The sequence below is a fragment of the Eumetopias jubatus genome, unplaced genomic scaffold, assembly GCF_037043125.1.
Source record: "Eumetopias jubatus isolate StellerSeaLion01/CBP00866 unplaced genomic scaffold, mEumJub1_p1.0 scaffold_15, whole genome shotgun sequence".
NCBI lineage: Eukaryota > Metazoa > Chordata > Mammalia > Carnivora > Otariidae > Eumetopias > Eumetopias jubatus.
The window spans coordinates 88859303-88879901 of NW_028274821.1; the positions used below are offsets into that span (position 1 = coordinate 88859303).

General features: G+C 57.0%; 1 protein-coding gene across 4 annotated transcripts in view; it reads left to right on the top strand.

Annotated features, from left to right (window-relative positions):
• The window catches only part of USP20 (ubiquitin specific peptidase 20), a 41952-nt gene extending 21967 nt beyond the window's left edge, over positions 1 to 19985 (top strand). For 3 of the 4 annotated variants that reach the window (XM_028090543.2, XM_088019267.1, XM_088019266.1), the window contains exons 9-26: positions 699 to 812; positions 1789 to 1867; positions 4328 to 4775; positions 5078 to 5218; positions 5530 to 5645; positions 5922 to 6094; positions 6720 to 6814; positions 12656 to 12689; positions 12884 to 12929; positions 13821 to 14001; positions 14079 to 14205; positions 14750 to 14919; positions 15008 to 15089; positions 16021 to 16129; positions 16973 to 17075; positions 17948 to 18019; positions 18392 to 18568; positions 19654 to 19985. In XM_028090543.2, coding sequence (XP_027946344.1) covers positions 699 to 812; positions 1789 to 1867; positions 4328 to 4775; positions 5078 to 5218; positions 5530 to 5645; positions 5922 to 6094; positions 6720 to 6814; positions 12656 to 12689; positions 12884 to 12929; positions 13821 to 14001; positions 14079 to 14205; positions 14750 to 14919; positions 15008 to 15089; positions 16021 to 16129; positions 16973 to 17075; positions 17948 to 18019; positions 18392 to 18552 — 2251 coding nt within the window. In that variant the 3' untranslated portion in view covers positions 18553 to 18568; positions 19654 to 19985. The remainder of the gene's footprint in view (positions 1 to 698; positions 813 to 1788; positions 1868 to 4327; positions 4776 to 5077; positions 5219 to 5529; positions 5646 to 5921; positions 6095 to 6719; positions 6815 to 12655; positions 12690 to 12883; positions 12930 to 13820; positions 14002 to 14078; positions 14206 to 14749; positions 14920 to 15007; positions 15090 to 16020; positions 16130 to 16972; positions 17076 to 17947; positions 18020 to 18391; positions 18569 to 19653) is intronic. The other variant, XM_028090547.2, reaches the window with a different exon arrangement.
• Positions 19986 to 20599: the final 614 nt, after the last annotated feature.

A 20599-nucleotide genomic window follows, 5' to 3' on the forward strand; every position in this document is an offset into this window, starting at 1 on the left:
TGTTTGCCGACCTCTAGATGTTCCAGTGTTTCTACCATGAATATGTATTTCTCAAGTAATGAGATAAGTTAACTTGAGGAAAAGGGAAGATGCCTTCAGGTTGGGGAAGGTGTCCGCCGAGTGGGCTGGCCGGAAGAGCAGGCACTGTTCTCTGTCTGTCAGGCAGCAGCCGTCCCCTGGCCCCACGGCCCCTGAAGCCAGGGGCTGTTTTAGCGTCTCGGGGTGGCCATAACAAAGCATGGCAGGCAGGGTACTTTAAACTTTAAACAACAGAAATTTATTCTCTCTCAGTTCTGGAGGCCAGAAGTCTGAGGTCAGGGTGCACGGGTGGGGGCAGGGCTTGCTTTGGAGGCCTCTCTCCTTGACTGCTAGCTGGCTGCCTTCTCCCTGTGTCTTCATGTCATCCTCCCTCTGGGTGTGTTTGTGTCCAAACCTCCTCCTTGTAGAAGGACACAGTCATACGGGACTAGAGCCCACCCTGAGGACCTACTTTGAACCTAATTACCTGTGTTCAAGTATAGTCACCTTCTGAGGTCAACATGTGGATTTGGGGAGACACATTTCACCCTGTGACAGGTCATCTGCAGGCATTTCTGTTTCAGGGGCAACAGTACACCACCCCCCCCAAGGCTTTTGCTTTTCCAGCCAGCTCATTCTAACCAACGCCTTTTCTGAGCCGACTCTCTCCCTGCCCCTAGCCCTCCACTGACCCAGTTCTTCTTGGAGTGTGGAGGCCTGGTGCGCACAGACAAGAAGCCAGCCCTGTGCAAAAGTTACCAGAAGCTGGTCTCTGAGGTCTGGCACAGGAGACGGTGAGTGACTGAGCCCCTGACCTTGGGCAGGTGCCTGGGGCTGGGGATTTTTCTCTCTGCCCCTCGACCGAGCACTACCTGTGCCTTCAGCCCATCACTGCACGCTTGCCACACTTTACCTGTGTGATCCTTATGGCGACCTTGTTTTACAAGTTGGGGAAAGTGAGGCTCGGAGGGATTTACGTGTCTTTCTCAAGGTCACTCAGCTTGTGAAAGAAGGAGCTAGAATTTGAAAGTGGCATTGCCCCAAGCCCTCAGCCACTTTCCAGATGCGTGTGCCGAGGCCCAGGCACCACCGTGCGTGTGGGAGAGACTCTCATGGGCCGTGGCTGGTGCTGACAGTGCAGGGGCTTAGCTCAGTGTAAATGAATTTTAAGACCAGAAGTTTGGATTAGACCTGTTTCCCCAGTAAAATTGGGAATAACTTAAAATGAGTGCATAGAAATATGCCAACTGTAAAAGCAGGTTATAAAACAGTGTGATGTAGTACAATTCCTATTCTGTCAGAAGCCAAGTTTGTTTTCTGTGTGTGTCTGTTTTCATAGAGAAATCTGGAAATCTTAATGGTAGTTATCTCTGGGTGGTGGTGCTATTAGCCGTGATGTTTCTTTGCCGGGCTTTTTTTTTCTGAAATTTTAGATTTTTCAATAATGAACGTGTCATACTTTTGAAATGAGAAAAAACCACAATAAGTATTTCAGAAAGAAAACAGTTTTCAAGCAGACTTGTCCTAGACTAGCGGGAAATGATGCTGAGCCAGTCAAGAGTTCTTTGCCTGGTTGAGCCATGACTTGACGTTCTCCTTCTCGACTGTGGGGATGTGCGAGCCCGCAGGTCAAGTCAGCACTTCCCAGAGTTGCAGCAGACACCTCACTGAGTCTGATGAAGCTGCCCTGGGCCGCCTGCCTAGCAGCCCTTGAGGGATCGTGTAGCTCTGAGCGGGCCACCTGTGCTAATGGGTTTCATCTTCCTACAGCCCAAGCTACGTGGTTCCCACCAGCCTGTCTCACGGGATCAAGTTGGTCAACCCGATGTTCCGAGGCTATGCCCAGCAGGTAGGCTGTCCAAGCTGTGCAGGGGCCACACCATTACCAGGCCTGGCTCTGAAGCTCAGACCAGCGTGGAAAATAGCAGTGCAGCTCAGGGTTATGGGGCGGGTCCCCTTACTGCCTGAGCCCTTCGTGTGTGTGAGGACACGGTAGCCTCCTGGAGCCTGCTGGTGTTCTCCGCACTGGACAGTGTGGAGGCTGAGTCCCAGCCGAGCAAGTCACTTGCCCCGGCCGCACTGCTGGAGATTTGACCTCGGGCAGTCTGACCGCAGAGTCTTTGCGCCTCAGCGCTGTGTGCTTTCTCATTCCCCCAATCACAGGCAGAATTTCACTTTTATTAAAGGAAATGTTTGATTACTAGTTTTGGTAAATATAGGGAACCCTTTGGAAATCAATGATACTTTCTATTGGATAAACTCATGGGGCCAAAACGAAGCAGAATGCAGCCACATGTATGCCCTAGTCCCAGGCTGAGCTGATCATTCACGTGGTCCAGTTCCCTGCCTCAGACTGCCACATGGCCTGGGGTTTCACTGCTGGGCTTGCGGGAGGAGCTGGGCCTGTCTAGGCGGCCATTCCTGCGGCCTGAACATGGGGGCCAGGAATAGGGCAGCTGTCAGGCGAGAGATGCCTTCCGCCCTCTCCCTCGGTCCCCAGCACCCTGCCTGCCGTCCCTTCCCAGGGGGAGGGTTGCTGGGTATTCCTCTGCTCACACCCTCAGTTGGATGAACATCAGGCTCCTGACCGAGAAGTCCAGCGCTGCCCGAACACCACCCTTTCTGGGAAGTGATAATGCCCTCCATGATCACGGTTCACCAGCTACCGTTTATTAAGTTGTCACTACCCGCCCCACAAGGACAGCCCTGTTTATCCTCACAGAACTCTCCTGAGGTGGGTCCTGTCGTCACCCCCATGTTATAGGTAAGGAGCTGAGGCTCAGAGAGGTTCTACAGCTCGCGCAGGTCACACAGCAGAGAGTGGCAGGGCGGGGCTCAGGCTGAGCTGAACCATTCCCTAGGCTCTCTGTGAGGACCCCATGGAGCAGGGCTGCTGCCTAACACCCAGCTGGACTCCAGAAGCATCCCTGTCTCTGGTTCTTAGACGTAACACAGGGAACATTTCTGAGTCTGAAACATAGGCACGGCTGTGGGCCTCTGTTAATGGCTGGAGATTTTAGCAACAAACACCATACCTCTGTTGAAAGGAAAAACCAGAGAGAAAAGTAGATGGTGTATTGGGGCCCGTTTCTTAAAAGAACCTTCTAGGCCCCTGACACAGGACCCACGAATCCTCTCTGCTCCCTCCTGCAGGATAAGCTAGTGGTTGATTTCTCTGATCTTGAAGTTCAACACTTTGCTTGAGGAAATCCACCCAGAGCCCTCCCTTCCCTCTCCCAGAACTGAGAGGATGACGCTCTTCTCCCCACGCCGGTGACAGAGGGCTGGGAAGGCCGGGCTGGGCCTGGCCACTCCGTGACCCAACGCCGTGTTGGTCGGGCGTGGGGCCAGGGGCACTGTGACGGGCAGGATGGTGAACCTGGTGGCCCAGCATGGCGCCCGGTATCCCCAGTTGTTGGAGACCAGCCGCTGCCACCGTGTTCTGGTCTTCTGAAGCGCCTGGGGGTGCGGCACTTGGCTGGGCCCCGTGGGCAGGTGTTGGAAGCCTTGCTTCCCAGGCTTTTTGCTCGGTTTGGTGACCTAGTCAGAGGTCAGAATAAAAGTGCCACTGCTGTGATTCAGGGCCCAACCAGCCTGAAGCGGCGGCTTAGACAAGTCATGCCCACGTCTCTTGGAGGGTGCCATCCTGCCTCCGGAGCCTGTCCCCGTACCACAGGCCACCGTGGCAAGGGAAGCGGTGGGCCCCGGGGGCTGGCAGGAGGACGGGGAGAGCAGGGAGGCCCAGAGGAAGGCTGGAGGATGCAGGCAGCCTGGCCTGGCGGCTCGCATCACCCCGGCCTGGCGGCTGGCATCACCCCTACAAAGCCAGCTGAGCCCTCATGTGCACATGGGGACCCATAGGTCCCCTTCCTGCTTCCACAGGCTCCCTGCCCACCCCCAGGGTCCCCTCCTGTAGGCAGCAAGGTGACTTTGGAGGCCACACGCGACCCCTCCACTCTCCCACACTGAGCTGGAAGCAGGGCTACGGGTGCTTGGGAGCAGGACCCGGGGCGTGACACGGACGCGGCAGGGATCGGGGATCGCGGCTCTGCTGCCTCACAGCCGCGTGACCCGGGGGGGGGGGGGGGCATGGCTCAGCCCCTCCGGCCACAGTGTCTGCGGTAGAGTAGGGTTCAGGACAGAACTGCCGTGGAGGCCACTGGTAGGGCCGCTCAGCGCGTCTGCCCGGGGCGCCGCGAGCACCTGCGAGCTGGATCCGCTGGTGTCCTCTCAGCAGCAGAAGCAGCGGGGTGCCCATGGTGGGTTCCTCCACCCTGGAAAGCCCTCTTGACGCAGCCCCCGCTTCCAGGACACCCAGGAGTTCCTGCGCTGCCTGATGGACCAGCTCCACGAGGAGCTCAAGGAGCCCGTGGTGGCGGCTGCGGCGGCGCTGGCAGAGGCACGGGACTCGGACTCCAGCGACACGGACGAGAAGCGGGAGGGTGACCCGAGCCCGTCAGAGGATGAGTTCCTGTCCTGTGACTCGAGCAGTGACCGGGGTGAGGGCGACGGGCAGGGCCGTGGCGGGGGAGGCTCGCAGGCCGAGGCGGAGCTGCTGATCCCCGACGAGGCGGGCCGCGCCATCTCCGAGAAGGAGCGCATGAAGGACCGCAAGTTCTCCTGGGGCCAGCAGCGCACCAGCTCCGAGCAGGTGGACGAGGACGCCGATGTGGACACGGCCATGGCCACCCTTGACGACCAGCCCGCGGAGGCTCAGCCACCACCGCCGGGGTCCTCCAGCCCCTGCCGGACCCCAGGTGCCAGACAGCCGCTCGGAGTCGCCCCCGCCCGCTCGGTCCGGCACCTCCTGCGTGCCTGTAGCGTGGGCGGACCTGCTCAGAGCCCGGGTGCGGCTCAGCCTGCCCGGCGGCCCCGCGCCCCCACTGGACACTGGAGGACATGTGTCCTGCGGGTTGGGTGGGGGCCGGGGTGGGCTCCTGCCTCGGGGGCTGGGAGGTGCTGACTGGTCCTCTTCCTGACGGGGCCCCAGAGCCGACGTGGCTCTCTCGCCCCCCCCGCCCCCCCCCGGGCCCAGCCGCGGTCCCCTCTCTGCCCCCAGAGCCAGACAACGAGGCCCACTTGCGCAGCGCCTCCCGCCCCTGCAGCCCTGTGCACCACCATGAGGGCCACGCCAAGCTGGCCGGCAGCCCGCCCCGGGCGAGCCCCGTGAGGATGGGGCCATCGTACGTGTTCAAGAAAGGTTGGCGGGATTGGGCAGGGGGGGGGGGGGTCGGCGGGGCATCCGAACGCGCAGCCAGGGCTGGGTGTGCAGGCCATGCCGCAGATGCCTTTCCGAGCAGCAACACCTCCAAACCCTCCTCTGATGTCACTGGGGTGCGAGTGGGGGCGCCCCGTCTTACAGTGACCCAGGCCCTGGGAGGGGACCTGCATACCCCACCACGTGACGCACACAGACCCCCGAGTCCTGGCCAAGCAAGCCCCAGCGCCGCCCCTTGCAGCAGACAGGCCCGGGGTGGGGGGTGCTGGGCCTAGTCCCGTGCGTGCCCCCAGCCCAGGTGCCGAGTGCTGGCAGTCGCAGACGGAGGGAGCAGCGGCACCGCAGCGTCATCTCCGACATCTTCGATGGCTCTGTCCTCAGCCTCGTGCAGTGTCTCACCTGTGACCGGGTGAGCCCTGCAAGTGGGGAGCCACGGGCCAGCCTTCAGTGGCCCTGGTGATCCTCCCTCGGGGGTGGGGGGGAGTGACTTCTCTACCTGATGGCCCCTGCCCTTCTGGAGGGGGAGGGCCCTGGCTGTCTGGTCCCCCGGGGTCCCAGGTCCAGTGAGCAGACCCTCTGTCCTCCACCTGCCGTCTGGTGGCTGGGGTCCAGGCTGCGGACTGCTTGGTCTGGGCAGGGCAGAACCCTGGAAGATGGAAACCCAGGCTGACCGTCAACCCCCCAGGTGTCCACCACAGTGGAGACGTTCCAGGACCTGTCACTGCCCATTCCTGGCAAGGAGGACCTGGCCAAGCTGCACTCGGCCATCTACCAGAACGTGCCGGCCAAGCCGGGTGCCTGTGGGGACAGCTACGCCACCCAGGGCTGGCTCGCCTTCATCATGGAGTATATCCGGAGGTACGCCTGGCCTTCCCACCTGCCTGTCTGCCAGAGACATGAGACTGCCCTAGCCCTGGCAGGCAGCGGACCACAAAACAGCAAAGTTGAGGCGTTGGCAGGGCCGAGGGCAGGGTTTGGAAGGGCGCCCACAGCTGGATGTGCAGATGTTGCCTGGGCGGGGTGGGGGCTTCCTCAGCCATACTGGGATGGCCTGGATTAGGTGGGCCCGTGGGTCTGAAAGCAGGTAACGACAGGGGGGTCACCAGGCGGCAGCTAGAAAGGAGGGTGGCGGCTGGAACGCGGGCCTGGCCCTGTGGGGAGAGCAGTGGGCAGCTTTCTGGAGCCCTCACTGTGTGCCACGAGGTCCGCTTTCCACCTACCCGATGTCAGGAGCCCGTGAGCCCAGAGGATGGGCCAGTGGGACCGGGGTCCCTTCACAGATGGGAAGGCAAGGCTCCGGGAGAGGTGATGTCACTCTCCCAAGGACACCGGGGCTGCTCCCTGGGTGGTCCCAGGTATTTGGCTGCAGACCTCTGCCCATCCCACGCACCTGGCCAAGCCGCCTCCCTGGGCCCAAAGTGACCAAGTCTTAGTCTTGCCCGGGCCCTGGCACCACCCTACCAGCCCTGTTCTGTCTCCCTAGGTTTGTGGTATCCTGTACCCCCAGCTGGTTTTGGGGGCCGGTCGTCACCCTGGAAGACTGCCTTGCTGCTTTCTTTGCTGCTGATGAGCTGAAAGGTGAGCGGAGTGGACTTGGCTGGGGAGGGGTTTGCTGGGTGAGCATGCAGCTGGTTTCTGGAACTCACTGTCACTATCACCCCCACCCTCCCCACTGTCAGCCTAGGCCTCCATGTCTCCCAGCCCCACTGCCTGGAGCGCCGTTAGGGCTTCCCCTGGTTTTCTTTTGCTTACCGGTTTGGTGGACAGAAACGATACTGTGCTTTCATTTTGCATTTCCTCGGTTACTGATGGTTTTGGGCAGTTTTCATTAGTGTTTTGACTGTGTTTTATTTCCTATCTTGAAATTTCCCATTCCTGTCCTTTTCCCATTTTCCTGTTGAGTGCTGGGCATCTACCCTTTGGGAAAGCTCTTTTAAAAAATAAAATTAATTGTGGTAAAACATACATAACCTAAAATTTACCATCTTAACCTTTTGAGGTATACAGTCCAGTAGTATTGTGACTATGTTCACATTGTCGTGCAGTCACTCTCCAGAACTTTTTCATCCTGCAAAATGGAAACTCTCTACCCCCGAGACAACAACTCTCTATTCTCCCCTCCCCCAGCTGCTGGCGCCCACCCTTCTACTTCCTGTCTCTGTGAACTTGACAACTCTAGGGACCTCATCTAAGTCAGCTCGTATGGTGTTTGTCTTTTTGTGACTGGCCTATTTCACTCAACGTGATGTCCTCTGGGTTCATCCGTGTTGTAGCAGGTGTCAGGATCCCCCCCTTTTTTTTTTAAAGATTTTATTTATTTGAAAGAAAGAGTGAACGAGCAAGAGAGAGAGTGCACAAGTGGGGGGAGGAGCAGAGGGAGAGGGAGAAGCCGACTCCTCTCTGAGCAGGGAGCCTGATGCGTGGCTCGATCCTGGGACTCTGGGGTCATGACCTGAGTTGAAGGCAGATGCTTAACTGACTGAGCCACCTGAGCGCCCAGAATCTCCTTTTTTAAAGCTGCATCGTATTCCATTGATAGACCACGTGTTATTTATCCGTTCATCTCTCAGTGGACACGTGGGTTGCGTCTGCCTTTTGGCTGTTGTGAATAATGCTACGACGAACATGGGTGTGCACCTGTCTCTTCTAGACTGATTTCATCTCCTTTGGATATATACCCAGAAGTGGGATTGCTGGATCATACGGTAGTCCTATTTTTAATTTTTTTAAAAGATTTTATTGATTTATTTGACAGAGAAAGAGACAACGAGAGAGGGAACACAAGCAGGGGGAGCTGGAGAGGGAGAAGCAGGCTCCCCACTGAGCAGGGAGCCCGACGTGGGGCTCGATTCCCAGGACCCTGGGATCATGACCTGAGCCGAAGGCAGACGCTTAACGACTGAGCCACCCAGGCGCCCCCTATTTTTAGTTTTTTGAGGAACCTCTACACTGTGTTCCAGGATGGCTCTGCCAATTTCCATTCCCACCAGTGATGCACAAGTTCCCCCTTTTCTGCATCCTTGCCAACACCTGTTATCTCCTTTTTTAAAATCTCTTTTTGAGTAGCTGTTCTAAAACAGGTGTGGGGTAATATCTCATCGTTTCGATTTGCATTTCCCTGATGATGAGTGATGTTGAGCATCTTTTCATGTACCTGTTGGCCATCTGTTTATCTTTGGAAAAATGTCTCTTTGGTCCTCTGCCACTTTTTGAATGGATTATTGTTTTTTTGCTATTGATTTGAATGAATTCCTTACATATTCTGGATATTAATCCTTTATCTGATATAGGTGTCTAAATATTTTGTCCCATTCTGTGGGTTGCTGCTTTATTTTGCAAATTGTTTCTTTTGTTGTGTAGAACTTTTTAGTTTGATGTAGTCCTGCTTGTTTATTTTTACTCTTGTTGCTTGTGCTTTTGGTGTCCTATCCAAAACATTGCCAAGACCAATGTCAAAGAGCATTTTCCATATGTTTTCTTCTAGAGTTGTATGGTTTCAGGTCTTCTATTTAAGCCTTTAATCCGTTTCACTTCAGGGTATTTTTGTGAGTGGTGTGAGACAGGGGTCCAATTTCATTCCTTTGCATGTGAATATCCAGTGTTCTTAACACCATCTACTGAAATGACTCTTTTTCCCCCCATTGAATATTCTTGGCTCCCTTGTCAAATATTAGTTGCCCATATATTCATGGGTTTATTTCTGGGCTCTCAATTCTGTTCCTTGGTCTCTGTGTCTGTTGTCATGCCAGGAGCATACGGTCCTGATGACTGTTGTTTTGTGGTATAGTTTGAAGTGAGGAAATGTGATGCCTCCATCTCTGTTCTTGCTCGAGATTGTTTGGCCATTTAGGATCTTTTGTAGTTTCATATGAATTTTAGGATTGTTTTCTATTTCTGTGGACAATGTCACTGGACTTTTGATGGGGATTGCGTTGAATCTATAGATGGCTTTGGCTGGCATGGACATGTTGACAATAGTTATTGTTCTGATCTATTAATGCAGGATATCTTCTCACTTACTTGGTCATTGTGTAGAAACAGCTCCGTCTTTGTCCCGTCACTCTTACAACACTCCTGATACCAGGTGCATGGTGGTTTTCCCATACCATGCAGTTATGTGACACCAGCTGGGTACTGAGAATTCAACTCAGTTGTGATACTGTCACCTGGGGACAGCATCAGATCCCACAGGTTAAGGACTCAGTCCTATAAGACTTCCCTCCCCAAGAGCCAGTCTCAAGTCCTGCTTGTCATCTGTGCTTCAGACTGACCGGCTATAGATCGAAGGTTCCAAACCCTCCTCCACGGGTTTGATAAATTTGCTAGAGCCATTACTTACTAGGTGACTGGTTTATTGTAAAAGGCTGTAACTCAGGAACAGCCAGATGGAAGAGATGCACAGGGCAAGGTATGTGGGAAGGGGCGTAGAGCTTCCAGTCTCTGAGCTCCCTACTTTCCCTCGGTCTCCATGCGTTCACCAACTCCAAAGGTCTCCAAACCCCGTGCCATTGGGATTTTTATGGAGGCTCCCTCGCGTACACATGATCAGTTATAAACTCCTCTCTGTAGAACACAAGTGTGGCTGAAAATTCCAAACTTCTAATCATGGCTTGGTCTTTCTGGTGACCAGCCCTGATTCCGGAACCATCCCACAGTCATCTTGTTATTTATTTATTTTTTAAGATTTTATTTATTTATTTATTTTTTGTTTTGGAGGGGGAGAGAGAGTGAGTGAACCTGTGAGCAGGGGGAGGGGCAGAGGGAGAGGAAGAGAATCTCAAGCAGACTCCATGCTGAGCATGGAGCCCGATGCAGGCTCAATCTCATGACCCTGAGATCATGACCTGAGCCAAAACCAAGAATAAAACACTTAACCAATGGAGCCATCCAGGTGCCCCCAGAATCACCTCGTTAGAACAAAAGTCAGTGTCATCACTTAGGAAATTCCAAGGGACTTAGGAATCTTGTGTCAGAAAGCAGGGTCAGAGAGCAAATATCAGGACAAATGATGCTCCCAGTGCTCGTACCACTTAGGAAAGTACAAGGACTTTGGAAGCTCTGAGCCAGGAACCTTGGGCTGTATTTTCTGTGATGTCACAGCCCTCTTTGTCAATGTCTCTCATCAATGTCGTATGGTTTCCAGCATACAGATCTTTCACCTCCTTGGCTAAATTTATTCCTATGTGTGTTTTATCATCTTTGACACAATTGTAGATGGGATTGTTTTTTTTTATTTCTCATTCAGATATTTCATTGTCAGTGTATAGAAATGCCACCGACTTTTGTATGTTGATTTTGTGCCCTGCAACTTGACGGAATTCATGGATTTGTCCTAACAGTTTTTTGATGGAGTCTTTAGGTTTCCTAAGTATAAGATTATGTCACCTGCAGACAGTCTTACCTCCTCTTTTCCTATTCGGATGTCTTTTATTTCTTTTTCTTGCCTGATTGCTCTGGCTAGCACTTCCAGTACTGGGTTGAGGAGGCATGGTGAGAGGCAGCACCCTTGTTTCATGCCTGATTTTAGGGGAAAAACTTCTAGCTTGTCACTGTTGAGGATGAGGTTAGCTGTGGACTTGTCTTACATGGTCTCTGTTGTGTTAAGGTATGTTCCCTCTACACCCAGTTGTTGAGAGCTCTTATCGTGAAAGGGTGTTGAAATTTGTCAAGTGCTTTTTCTGTCTCTGTTGAGAGGATCATATGATTTTTATCCTTTATTCTATGAATGTAGAATATCATGTGCATCGATCTGTGTATGATAAACCATACTTGCCTCCCACGGTTAAATTCCATTTAATCATGGTGTGTGGTCCTTTTAATATGATGCAGAATTCGGTTTGCTAGAATATTGTTGAGAATTTTTCCATTTATATTCATCAGGGATATTGGCCCATGGTTTTCTTTTTTTATCATGTGCTTATCTCCCTTTGGTATCGGGGTGCCCTCCTCAGTTTTTTGGAAGAGTTTGAGAAAGATTCGTGTTAGTCCTTTTTTAACTGTTTGATAGAATTCACCAGCAAAGCCATCTGGTCCTGGACTTTTGTTTATTGGGAGGTTTCTTGTTTGTTTGTTTGTTTTTATTACTGCTTCAATCTCCTTACTCATTATTGGTCTATTCAGATTTTTTCTTTGTGCATGATTCAGCCTTGGTAGGTTGTATGTTTCTAGGAGTGTATCCATTTCTTCTAGGTTATCCGGTTGGTTGGTATACAATTAGTTGGCTGTAGTGCCTCTTACGATCCTTTGTATTTCCGTGGTGTCAGTTATAAGAGTCCCCTTCCATTTACAGTTATTTGAGTCCTCCCTCTCTCTCTCTTTCTCTCTCTCTCATTTTGCTAACCTAGCTGAAGGGTTTTTCAATTTTATCTTTTCTGAAAACCAACTCTTAGTTTCACCGACTTTTTTTCTGTTCATTTTCTCATCTCTGTTTCACTTATTTCTGCTCTAATCTCTATTCTTTCCTTCCTTCTGCCAAGTTTAGGCTCAATTTATTTTTCCTTTTCTAATCCACTGAGGCGTAGTCAGGTTGTTCATTTGAGAGCTTTCTTTTTTCTTAACGTAGGCGTTTATTGCTATGAAATTCCCTCTTAGAACTGCTTTTGCTGCATCCCGTATGTGCTGGTACATTGTGTTTTCATTTTCGTTTATCTCGAGATACTTCCTGAGTTCCCTTTTGATTTTTTCTTTGACTTGTCCGTTGTTGAGGCATGTGTTGTTTGTGAATTTTTTAGTTCTCCTCCTGTTCATGGTTTCTAGTTTTATACCACTGTGGTTGGAAATATACTCGATATGATATTCGTCTTCCCAAATTCATTAAGGCTTGTTTTGTGGCCCAGCTCCTGGAGCTGTCCTGGAGAATGTTCCGTGGGCACTTGAGAAATGTGTATTCCGGTGCTGTTGGGTGAATGTTCTGTGTATGTCTGTTAGGCCCATTTGGTCTGTAGTCATTCAGGTCTGGTTCCCTTATTCATTTTCTGTCTGGATGATCTGCCCAGTGTTGAAAGTGGGATATTAAAGTCCCAACTATTATTGTATTGCTGACTATTTCTCCCTTCAGTTGTGTTAATGTTCACTTGAAATATCTAGGTGCTGTGGCGTTGGATGCATATATTTGCAATGGTTCCCTCCTCTTGTTGAATTACCGCTTTATCAGTACATAGTGACCGTCTTGGTCTCTTGAGACAGATTTTGACCGAAAGTCTATTTTATGTGATGTCAGTACAGCCTCTTCTCTTCTGTTGCTTTCCATCTGCAGGGAATGTCTTCTTCCATCCCTCTCTCTCTCAGCCCGTGTGCCCTTAAAGCTGAAGTGAGTCTCTTGCAGGCGGCATATCGGGTTGTGTCTCGTAAGCATAAATCGTTATGTCCACCTCGGCTCCCACTTCCTGTCCTCACCGTTGTCTGCATTTCCTGCCCTAGGTGACAACATGTACAGCTGTGAAAGGTGTAAAAAGTAAGTGTGTGTGTTCTGGGCTTTCTCCCCAATGGTCCGTTCCCACGCCTCGGTCTGTCTGTGTCCCACGTACCTCCCCGGTTCCTCCAGAGAGTTTGATCCTGACCTCACAGAGGTGACCGTGTGGGGAGGGTGCTCGCTGGGCCCCCCCACACCGGGATGCTCACCGCTTCTCCCCCGTTCTTCCCCGCCAGGCTGCGGAACGGGGTGAAGTACTGTAAGGTCTTGCGACTGCCCGAGGTGAGTGGAGCAGCCTCCCGCGGTCTCTGCCTGCCGCTGATGTGTGGTGGAGCCGGTCACCCTTTGCCTCCGGGAGCCTGAGCTGAAGAGGCCTGGGGCAGGGGGGCGTCTCCCGCTTCGGCTGAGAGACCTGCTGGGAGGGGAGCCTCTGGCAGGTGGAGGGGCTCATCTCTCACTTTGTGACTTGGGACCCTCCCTCAGCTCCCCCTACACTCTGCAGGTGTGGGGTGGAGGGTGCCACCTGGAGGAAGACAGGTGTCTGGGGAGGGACGTGGCCACCAGGCTGTCTGCGCTGGGGAAGGCCTTTCTGAGGGAAGTGGGTCTGAGTGAGCCCTGAGCACAGGGGCTGGCTTCAGCCTGGTGGAGGGAGGGCGGGAAGGAGCAGGTAGGCAGGGCTCCGTGGCAGGAATGGGCTTGGCCAAACCCAGGAAGGGTCGCGTGGCCAGAGCGCAGAGGAGCGTGGCCCGAGATGCGGGTGCTTGGGGTGGTGCCGAGCAGGTTTGGGAAGCCCACGTGGAAAAGCTGTGGAAAAGTCGGTGCCACAGAACTGGTAGTCAGAGTTCTGACGGTCAGCTTCCTGCCCGGCCCAGAGCCGCCCTCGGGCACAGCCTGCGGGGGCGCCTCTGCCCCGGGCCGTGCAGCGAGCTAGCTCAGCTCCCGCGCACAACTCTTCCGAGTGGCCAGGCGGTCAGTGGGCGGGATCCCTCAGCTGGGCTGGGCCTCCGGAAGGCTCTCGCTGCTTCGTTTCCTGTGCTCACCTGGAGGGCGAGACCTGAGTGGGCCGGTGGGTGTCCCAGCGCCCGGCCTTGAGCCCCCGCTTTGTTTTCGGGAGTCACAGGGCTCCAGCCAGCCCTGTCTGGAATGACCGCTGCCTCCTCCCTCGCCCCCCAGATCCTGTGCATCCACCTGAAGCGCTTTCGGCACGAGGTCATGTACTCGTTCAAAATCAGCAGCCACGTCTCCTTCCCCCTCGAGGGACTTGACCTGCGTCCATTCCTTGCCAAGGAGTGCACGTCCCAGATCACCACCTACGACCTGCTCTCGGTCATCTGCCACCACGGCACGGCAGGCAGTGAGTCAGCTGCCCCTGCCTCACCCCTGTCCCCATCCCCTGGGGCATCCGTGACCAGCCTGCCTCTCCCGCCGCAGGTGGCCACTACATCGCCTACTGCCAAAACGTGATCAACGGGCAGTGGTATGAGTTCGACGACCAGTATGTCACCGAGGTCCACGAGACGGTGGTGCAGAACGCCGAGGCCTACGTGCTCTTCTACCGGTGGGGCCCCGGGCGGGCCGTCTCGGCAGGGAGGGGTCTGGGTCAAGGACAGTTGGGTGACCTGTGGGCTGGGATGGCCAGCCCCTACACCCTGGGGCTTTACTCTGGGTGCCTGTGGTGGGGGGTGGAGCCTGGAAGGTTCTAGGCCCCGGGCAGTAAGGGTTCCGGCTTGTAAGAAAGAGCCTTCTGGCTGTGGGGAAAGCAGGGAACCCAAGAAGTTGAGTTTGGGTCTTCCCGTAGTGCTCCTGTGGGAGTGATCGTGGCCCTCACTCTGGCAGGGGTGGCGAGGCCGCTGAGATGCTGCCCGATCGCTGAGGGGCTCCGCTACCCACCCCTGCCCCACCCCTGCCCCACCCCTGCCCCACCCCTGCCCCACCCCTGCTCCATCCTTGCTCCTTCCCTGCTGTACCCCTGCCCCACGCCTGCTTCATCCCTGCTCCATCCTTGCTCCATCCCTGCTCTACCCCTGCCCCACCCCTGCCCTAACCCTGCTCCATCCCTGCTCTACCCCTGCTTACCCCTGCTCTGCCCACCCCTGCTGCAGGAAGAGCAGTGAGGAGGCTGTGCGGGAACGGCAGCAAGTGGTATCCCTGGCTGCCATGCGGGAGCCCAGCCTGCTGCGGTTCTACGTGTCTCGAGAATGGCTCAACAAGTTCAACACGTTCGCCGAGCCGGGGCCCATCACCAACCATACCTTCCTCTGCTCCCACGGAGGTGAGGGCGCCTCCTCTGTGGTCGGGGTCGGGGGGAGGAGGTGGGCGGCCGAGCCCCCAGCACTCCATCCCTGTGCCTCCCTCCACAGGCATCCCACCCCACAAATACCACTACATCGACGACCTGGTGGTGATCCTGCCCCAGAACGTGTGGGAACACCTGTACAACAGGTAAGGTGCCGTGCCTGCTCCTGTCCGGGCCGCTGTCCGTGGGGCCGGGACGGGCCCTGGGGGACAGAGGAGTCTAGAAGTAGCTGCCAGCTTCCCTGCGCGTGACTGCAGTGAAGAAAACACTTGTGGGGCACCCGTTGGACCCTGACAGTTGGGAGGGACAGAGACTGGCTCCAGCAAAGGCCAGCAGGTCCCTCTCACAGATAGTCCCCGGCGTCCTGGCTCGGGCCGGCCCAGCTCCGATGGCCTGGGGCTTGTGTGGCCTGAGGCTCTCCAGGTTCAAGTCCCTCAGGACCAGAAACGTGGCTCTCATGTTGAGGACCTGCCTAGGCCCGGGTCGCTCTGCAGATGGGCAGGCAGGATGTGCCCCCCCTAAGAGAATGGTCAGACAGGCCAGGGAGGCCTCTCCTCGGACAGGCTTTGCCCCATCCGCTGGCGGGTCGGGGGCAGACTCGGCCTGGTGGTAGGTGGGTGGGTCAGAGCCCCATAGAGAGATGTGTCCCCATATCCCGTGGGAATTCACCCTCCTACCTGCAGAGGGACAAGCTTCTGCCTCCCTTTGACACTGTCCTCAGGATCTGGCTGGGTGGGCTGTTGGCCACAGCAGCTCCTGCCCAGTAGCCAAGAGAGGAAGTGAAAATGTTAATCTGCCCTTTAGCCTTTAAACATAGCTTTGTGACATGCCTGGGCCAGGTGCCAGGCCGGGTACTGTGGGCCCCCTGCCAGTCGAGTGAGGGAGACAGGAAAGTCAACAGGCCTGAGCACCGGGCAACCAGGGTGACATCAGGGAGGCTCCCCAGAGGAGGAGGAGAAACCCGTCAAGTGGAGGGCAGTCACGGTTCCCCGGCACGTTCTGCCGCCTCCCCTCCCAGACCTCTGCCTTCAGCGTGCGCTCGCGCGCTCTCTCTCTCTTTCTGCCCTCCGGGCGCAGGTTTGGGGGCGGCCCCGCTGTGAACCATCTGTACGTGTGCTGCATCTGCCAGGTGGAGATCGAGGCGCTGGCCAAGCGGAGGCGGATCGAGATCGACACCTTCATTAAGGTGCGTGCGGGCGGGGGTGGGGTGCCGTGCCTCCAGCCTCTGGGGGGGATATGTGGGGAGCTGGGGACTGAAGAGCCGTGTGCGGTCAGGCTCTATTTGGAAGACCTGTCCTGTGGGAGAACAGAGCGGCCAGACGTTGAAGGCTTTGCTCTCAGAGGATCGGGTTCCGGAGGCTCAGGTCCATCTGCTTGAGCAGCTGTGGAAAGAACAGAACCCTGCTGTTTGGGGCTGGGTGACTCTTTATTGTGGGGGCTGTCCTGTGTGTGAGAGGACAGTGAGCATCCTTGGCCCCCGGCATGCCAGTGACAACAAAAATCACCCGCACCCATTGGCCATGTCCCCTGTGCGGCACATCTCCCCGCTAGTGAGAACCATGGGGCTCTACAAAGTGACACAGAGGTGCATTAAGTGAAAAAAGCAAGTGGCAAAACGACCCAGGATGATCCTGTTCAGGAAAGGAAGCAGGCGTGTGTGAGGCCCGGGGCTGCTCGGAACAGGGTGACCGGGGACCACCCACCCTTTGGGAATAGATCATGGGTGAAAGACAGTTAAGGCCACTGAGCTTTGTGCCTGTGAAAAAACGGTGGGTCAGAATAGTTAATGGAGCAAATCAGTGCCCTCAGTTAAGTGGGGGGAGCCACATCGGCCTGTGGTCTCGGTTGGAGAGATGCCCCCAAGTGTTCCCTGCTGACGTTGGAGTGGTGGGACTTGTCTGGGAGCCCCAAATTTTCTACCTGGGGTATCTGGTGTGTTCTAAGAGTTGGGGATGAGGGGGGAAAGTCAGCGGGGTGCTGGGGCAGTGGTGCTGACCCTCCCCTCTGCTGACTCTCCCCGGTGGCCCAGCTGAACAAAGCCTTCCAGGCGGAGGAGTCCCCCGGTGTCATCTACTGCATCAGCATGCAGTGGTTTCGGGAGTGGGAGGCCTTTGTCAAGGGCAAGGACAATGGTGAGTGGAGCATGGGCCCGCCTCCCCCCCCCCCCCCGCCCCCAGCACAGGTGTTCTCCCTGCCCCAGGGCTGGGATCGCTGTCCCCCCCGACCCCGGGCCAGGCCGCCCAGCGCCCAGGGCCAGGCCGTCTTGCTGCAGCAGGACAGGAGCCGTCTTGCTCACCACTTCCTCGTGTCCTGTCCCTGCTGGTGCCCAGACAAGGCTGCCTCCCAGAGTCATCTGCCGTCCCTGGCAAGAAACAGCAGAGCCCGAGCTCCACACGTGGCTCCCAGCCTAGCGCTGGGGCGCCTGGCAGGGTCAGCAGGTTCTGTGCAAAGGACATTGGCCTTTCAGGGCCTAAGCACCAGCCAGGCCTTGGGGCAAGGGGAGGAGGGGCCTTGCTGCCATCCAGGCCCTGCTGGGCGGTGAGGTGCCAGGCGCACCCTGGGGGCTCCCTAGGGTTGGTGGAGGCAGGCAGCCTCGGCTGTGCTGGAGAGTCGCAGCTCCGGAGTTGCAGCCCGCACTCGGGCCCCGGCTTCGCCTTCAGCCAGCTCTTCCCTGGGCAGGTCTTCCCCCTGCCTCGGGGAACAGCTCTCAAGTCCCACGGTGGCTGAGGATTACATGAGGTTTGGGGAAGGGTGCTCTGAAGCCAGTGCCTGAGTCCCAGAAATCCCTTCTGTGGATGAGCATCCGGTGCCCAACACCTGCCCCCGTGAGGATGTCACACGGACCCCGTGGGCCCCGGACGGCCTCTCTGGGGTCGCGGTGTTGGAGTCACGCCTTGAGAACGGCTCTTACCTGTTGAGAGGTGGAGGGCTGTGTTGGGGACCGGGGAGCTTCCCGCTGCTGCAGAGACCCAGAGGCGCTGAGCCTGAGCTGCGTCTGTTCCAGAGCCCCCTGGGCCCATTGACAACAGCAGGATTGCTCAGGTCAAAGGAAGCGGCCACATCCAACTGAAGCAGGGTGAGTCTTGCCGGCTCCAGGCCTGCCTCCCCGGCCAGCCAGCCTCCCCACGGTCCCTCCTGGCTGCCAGTCACAGTCCTGGGAGCCCCCACCGCTCCTACCCAGGCGCTGTGCCGGCCTCTGCCTGCCCTTTGCAGGCACCCCCCCACCCCGGGAAACGGGTGGCAGTGGAGATGTGCCTTCTGGGGTCCTTAGCAGATGGACATCCCCGTGGAGCGGCCCGAGATTGCTCTTGAGCAGCTTTGCACAGAAGCTCCCTCGTGGGGCCCAGACCTCCCGGAGCCCCCACGGCCAAGACCATGGCTTCCCGGACGGGGTGAGGGGGCACGCGCAAGCCCAGCCCCGACCGCGTGGCCTCTGGGGCCCCCGCAGGAGCTGACTACGGGCAGATTTCAGAGGAGACCTGGGTCTACCTGAACAACCTGTATGGTGGCGGCCCCGAGATCGCCATCCGACAGAGTGTGGCCCAGCTCCAGGACCCAGAGAGCCTGCATGGGGAGCAGAAGATCGAAGCCGAGACCCGGGCCGTGTGACTTGGTGGGCCAGTCTGTAAGTCCCCTCCCCTTGCAGAGACCCTCTCCCGCCCCCTGTGTGTTGGAAGAGCGCATCCCTGAATGCACCTTCCGTGAGGCTGTTTGGAAAAACCCCCCCGTGGGCCCCGCCGGCCTGAGGGACCCGAGTGTCCCCACCGGCCCCCGGCTTGGCCCTCCTCCCCGCAGAGGGCGTGCTTGTCCCCGCAAGAGAGGCTGGCCGCTTGGGTAACCCGGATGTGTTGAGAGACAGAAAAGTCGTTTGGGTTCCAGGGAGTAATGTCGCAACCAGGAAATACATCCACTTCAGGCTCTTCAAACGACCAGGGCCCTGCGACGTTCCTTAACTTGGGTCTTTGTGTCCACTTGTCATGGTCGCTGTGTCCCCGACCCGCTCCCTCGCTCGCTCGGGCCCAGCTTGGGTCCCTGGAGTTCCAAGTCAGGGGCTGTGGCCTAGGGACCGAGGGGCGGGAGGAGCTCCAGGCGCTGGCCAGCACCGGGGACGCACAGCAGGGAGTTGGGGTGCAGAGGCCTGAGCTGGAGCAGTGGGGGTGCTGGACCCAGCTCCTCCCTAGGCCCCGCTTCGGCCCCGATCCCCGGTGTCACAGAAAGGCCCCGGAAACCTGGGCTGCGCTCAGCGTTTCTCCTGCAGGCTGACGCCTCTGGACTCCTCTGCGGTGGGGACCCAGGGTGGGGGTTGTTTCTGGAGGCAGCTGGTCCCTGGCTCCCCGTGCTGCCGAGCTGGCCCCACGGTCTGGCTGTCGCCCGTCCCCACCAGGGAACCAGGTGACGAGACAGAAGTGCCCCGCGTCACTGTGCTTTGCTGCGAATGCAGCCTCCCTGGGGGGGCTCCCTGTTTCTCACCACGCTGTATGGGGAGCCCGGGGAGCTGTGGCTCTGGGGCAGCTCTCAGTCGGCTGTGGAAGCCCGTCCTGGATGCTGAGCCAGGCCATGCTCGGGTGCTGGGACGAGCCCTGGGGGCTGGGCCTTGCCTCCGGGGGCACCCATGCCCCTGGACGAAGCTGCTCACCTCGTCAGGGCCAGAGGGAACGGGGGCGGGGAAGGGGCCTCGGGATCCAGGCCCCCACGTGCCGTGGCCTTCAGTCTCTCGAAGCAGATGTGGCTGGAATTCCGGCAGAGCCCCGGCAGCTGGTGCAGCACGTAGCTCACTCTGCAGTCCTTCTACCCGGTTCTTTCCCCACCGAGGCAGCATGTGATCGAAGAACAAGCCGCTCTGGAGTCCCTTGACATTTGCTACAGTCTTTTGGTGAAAGTTCCTGCTGCAGCCAGCGGGCGACCCCATGGTGGGGCTGGGTGGCCACACGTCGTCACCCTGCTGGTGGCAGGTTCTGCACCAGGTTGTCAACTCGCCGCCCCATCGGCGCGGCCTCGTCGGTGTTCAGAATGTCCTAATAAATACATACGCGTTCCCCACAGCCCCCCGCTGTCATCTGTACCCGGGCAGCTCACTGTTAGCGGGGGGCCTGAGCCGGGGGTGGGGGGTCGGCGGTCCACACCACCACACAAGGGAGGGGGCTTGGCAGGGCTCTGACACCAGACAGCCTCTGGAGGCTGCAGAAGCAGACAAGGAAGAGGGGGACGCAGGCACGTTTTCCTGGAACCAGCCCGGCCCCGCTTAGCCCGGCCCCAGAGAAGCGGGGCCGGATGTGGGGGGGGAGGGGTAAGGCCAGCACATCCCACGGGCTGGTCCCCTACTGGCGCCGCGCCCCCGGCCACTCGGCCACTTGGGGTAACCTCTCCGAGCTGGGGTTACCCTCCACGGGTGGAGGGACCCTTCCCTCCTCGGCTGACGGCGCACATTGGCGCCTCCAATCACAGCATCACGGTTGCTGGGGTCCTACACGGGGAGTTCCCCGGCACTTGATGATACTAGTGTTTTATTCTCCCTGTGGTTTTGGTTGGATTTTGTTTATACTTGTTGGGGTTTGGTGGGGAGAGAAGAATGGGAGGTGTTTATGTGTTATTTGAGGCACCTATACTTGTGAAATCCCATCAGACGTGAGCGTGCAGACCCATGTTCAGCATCAGG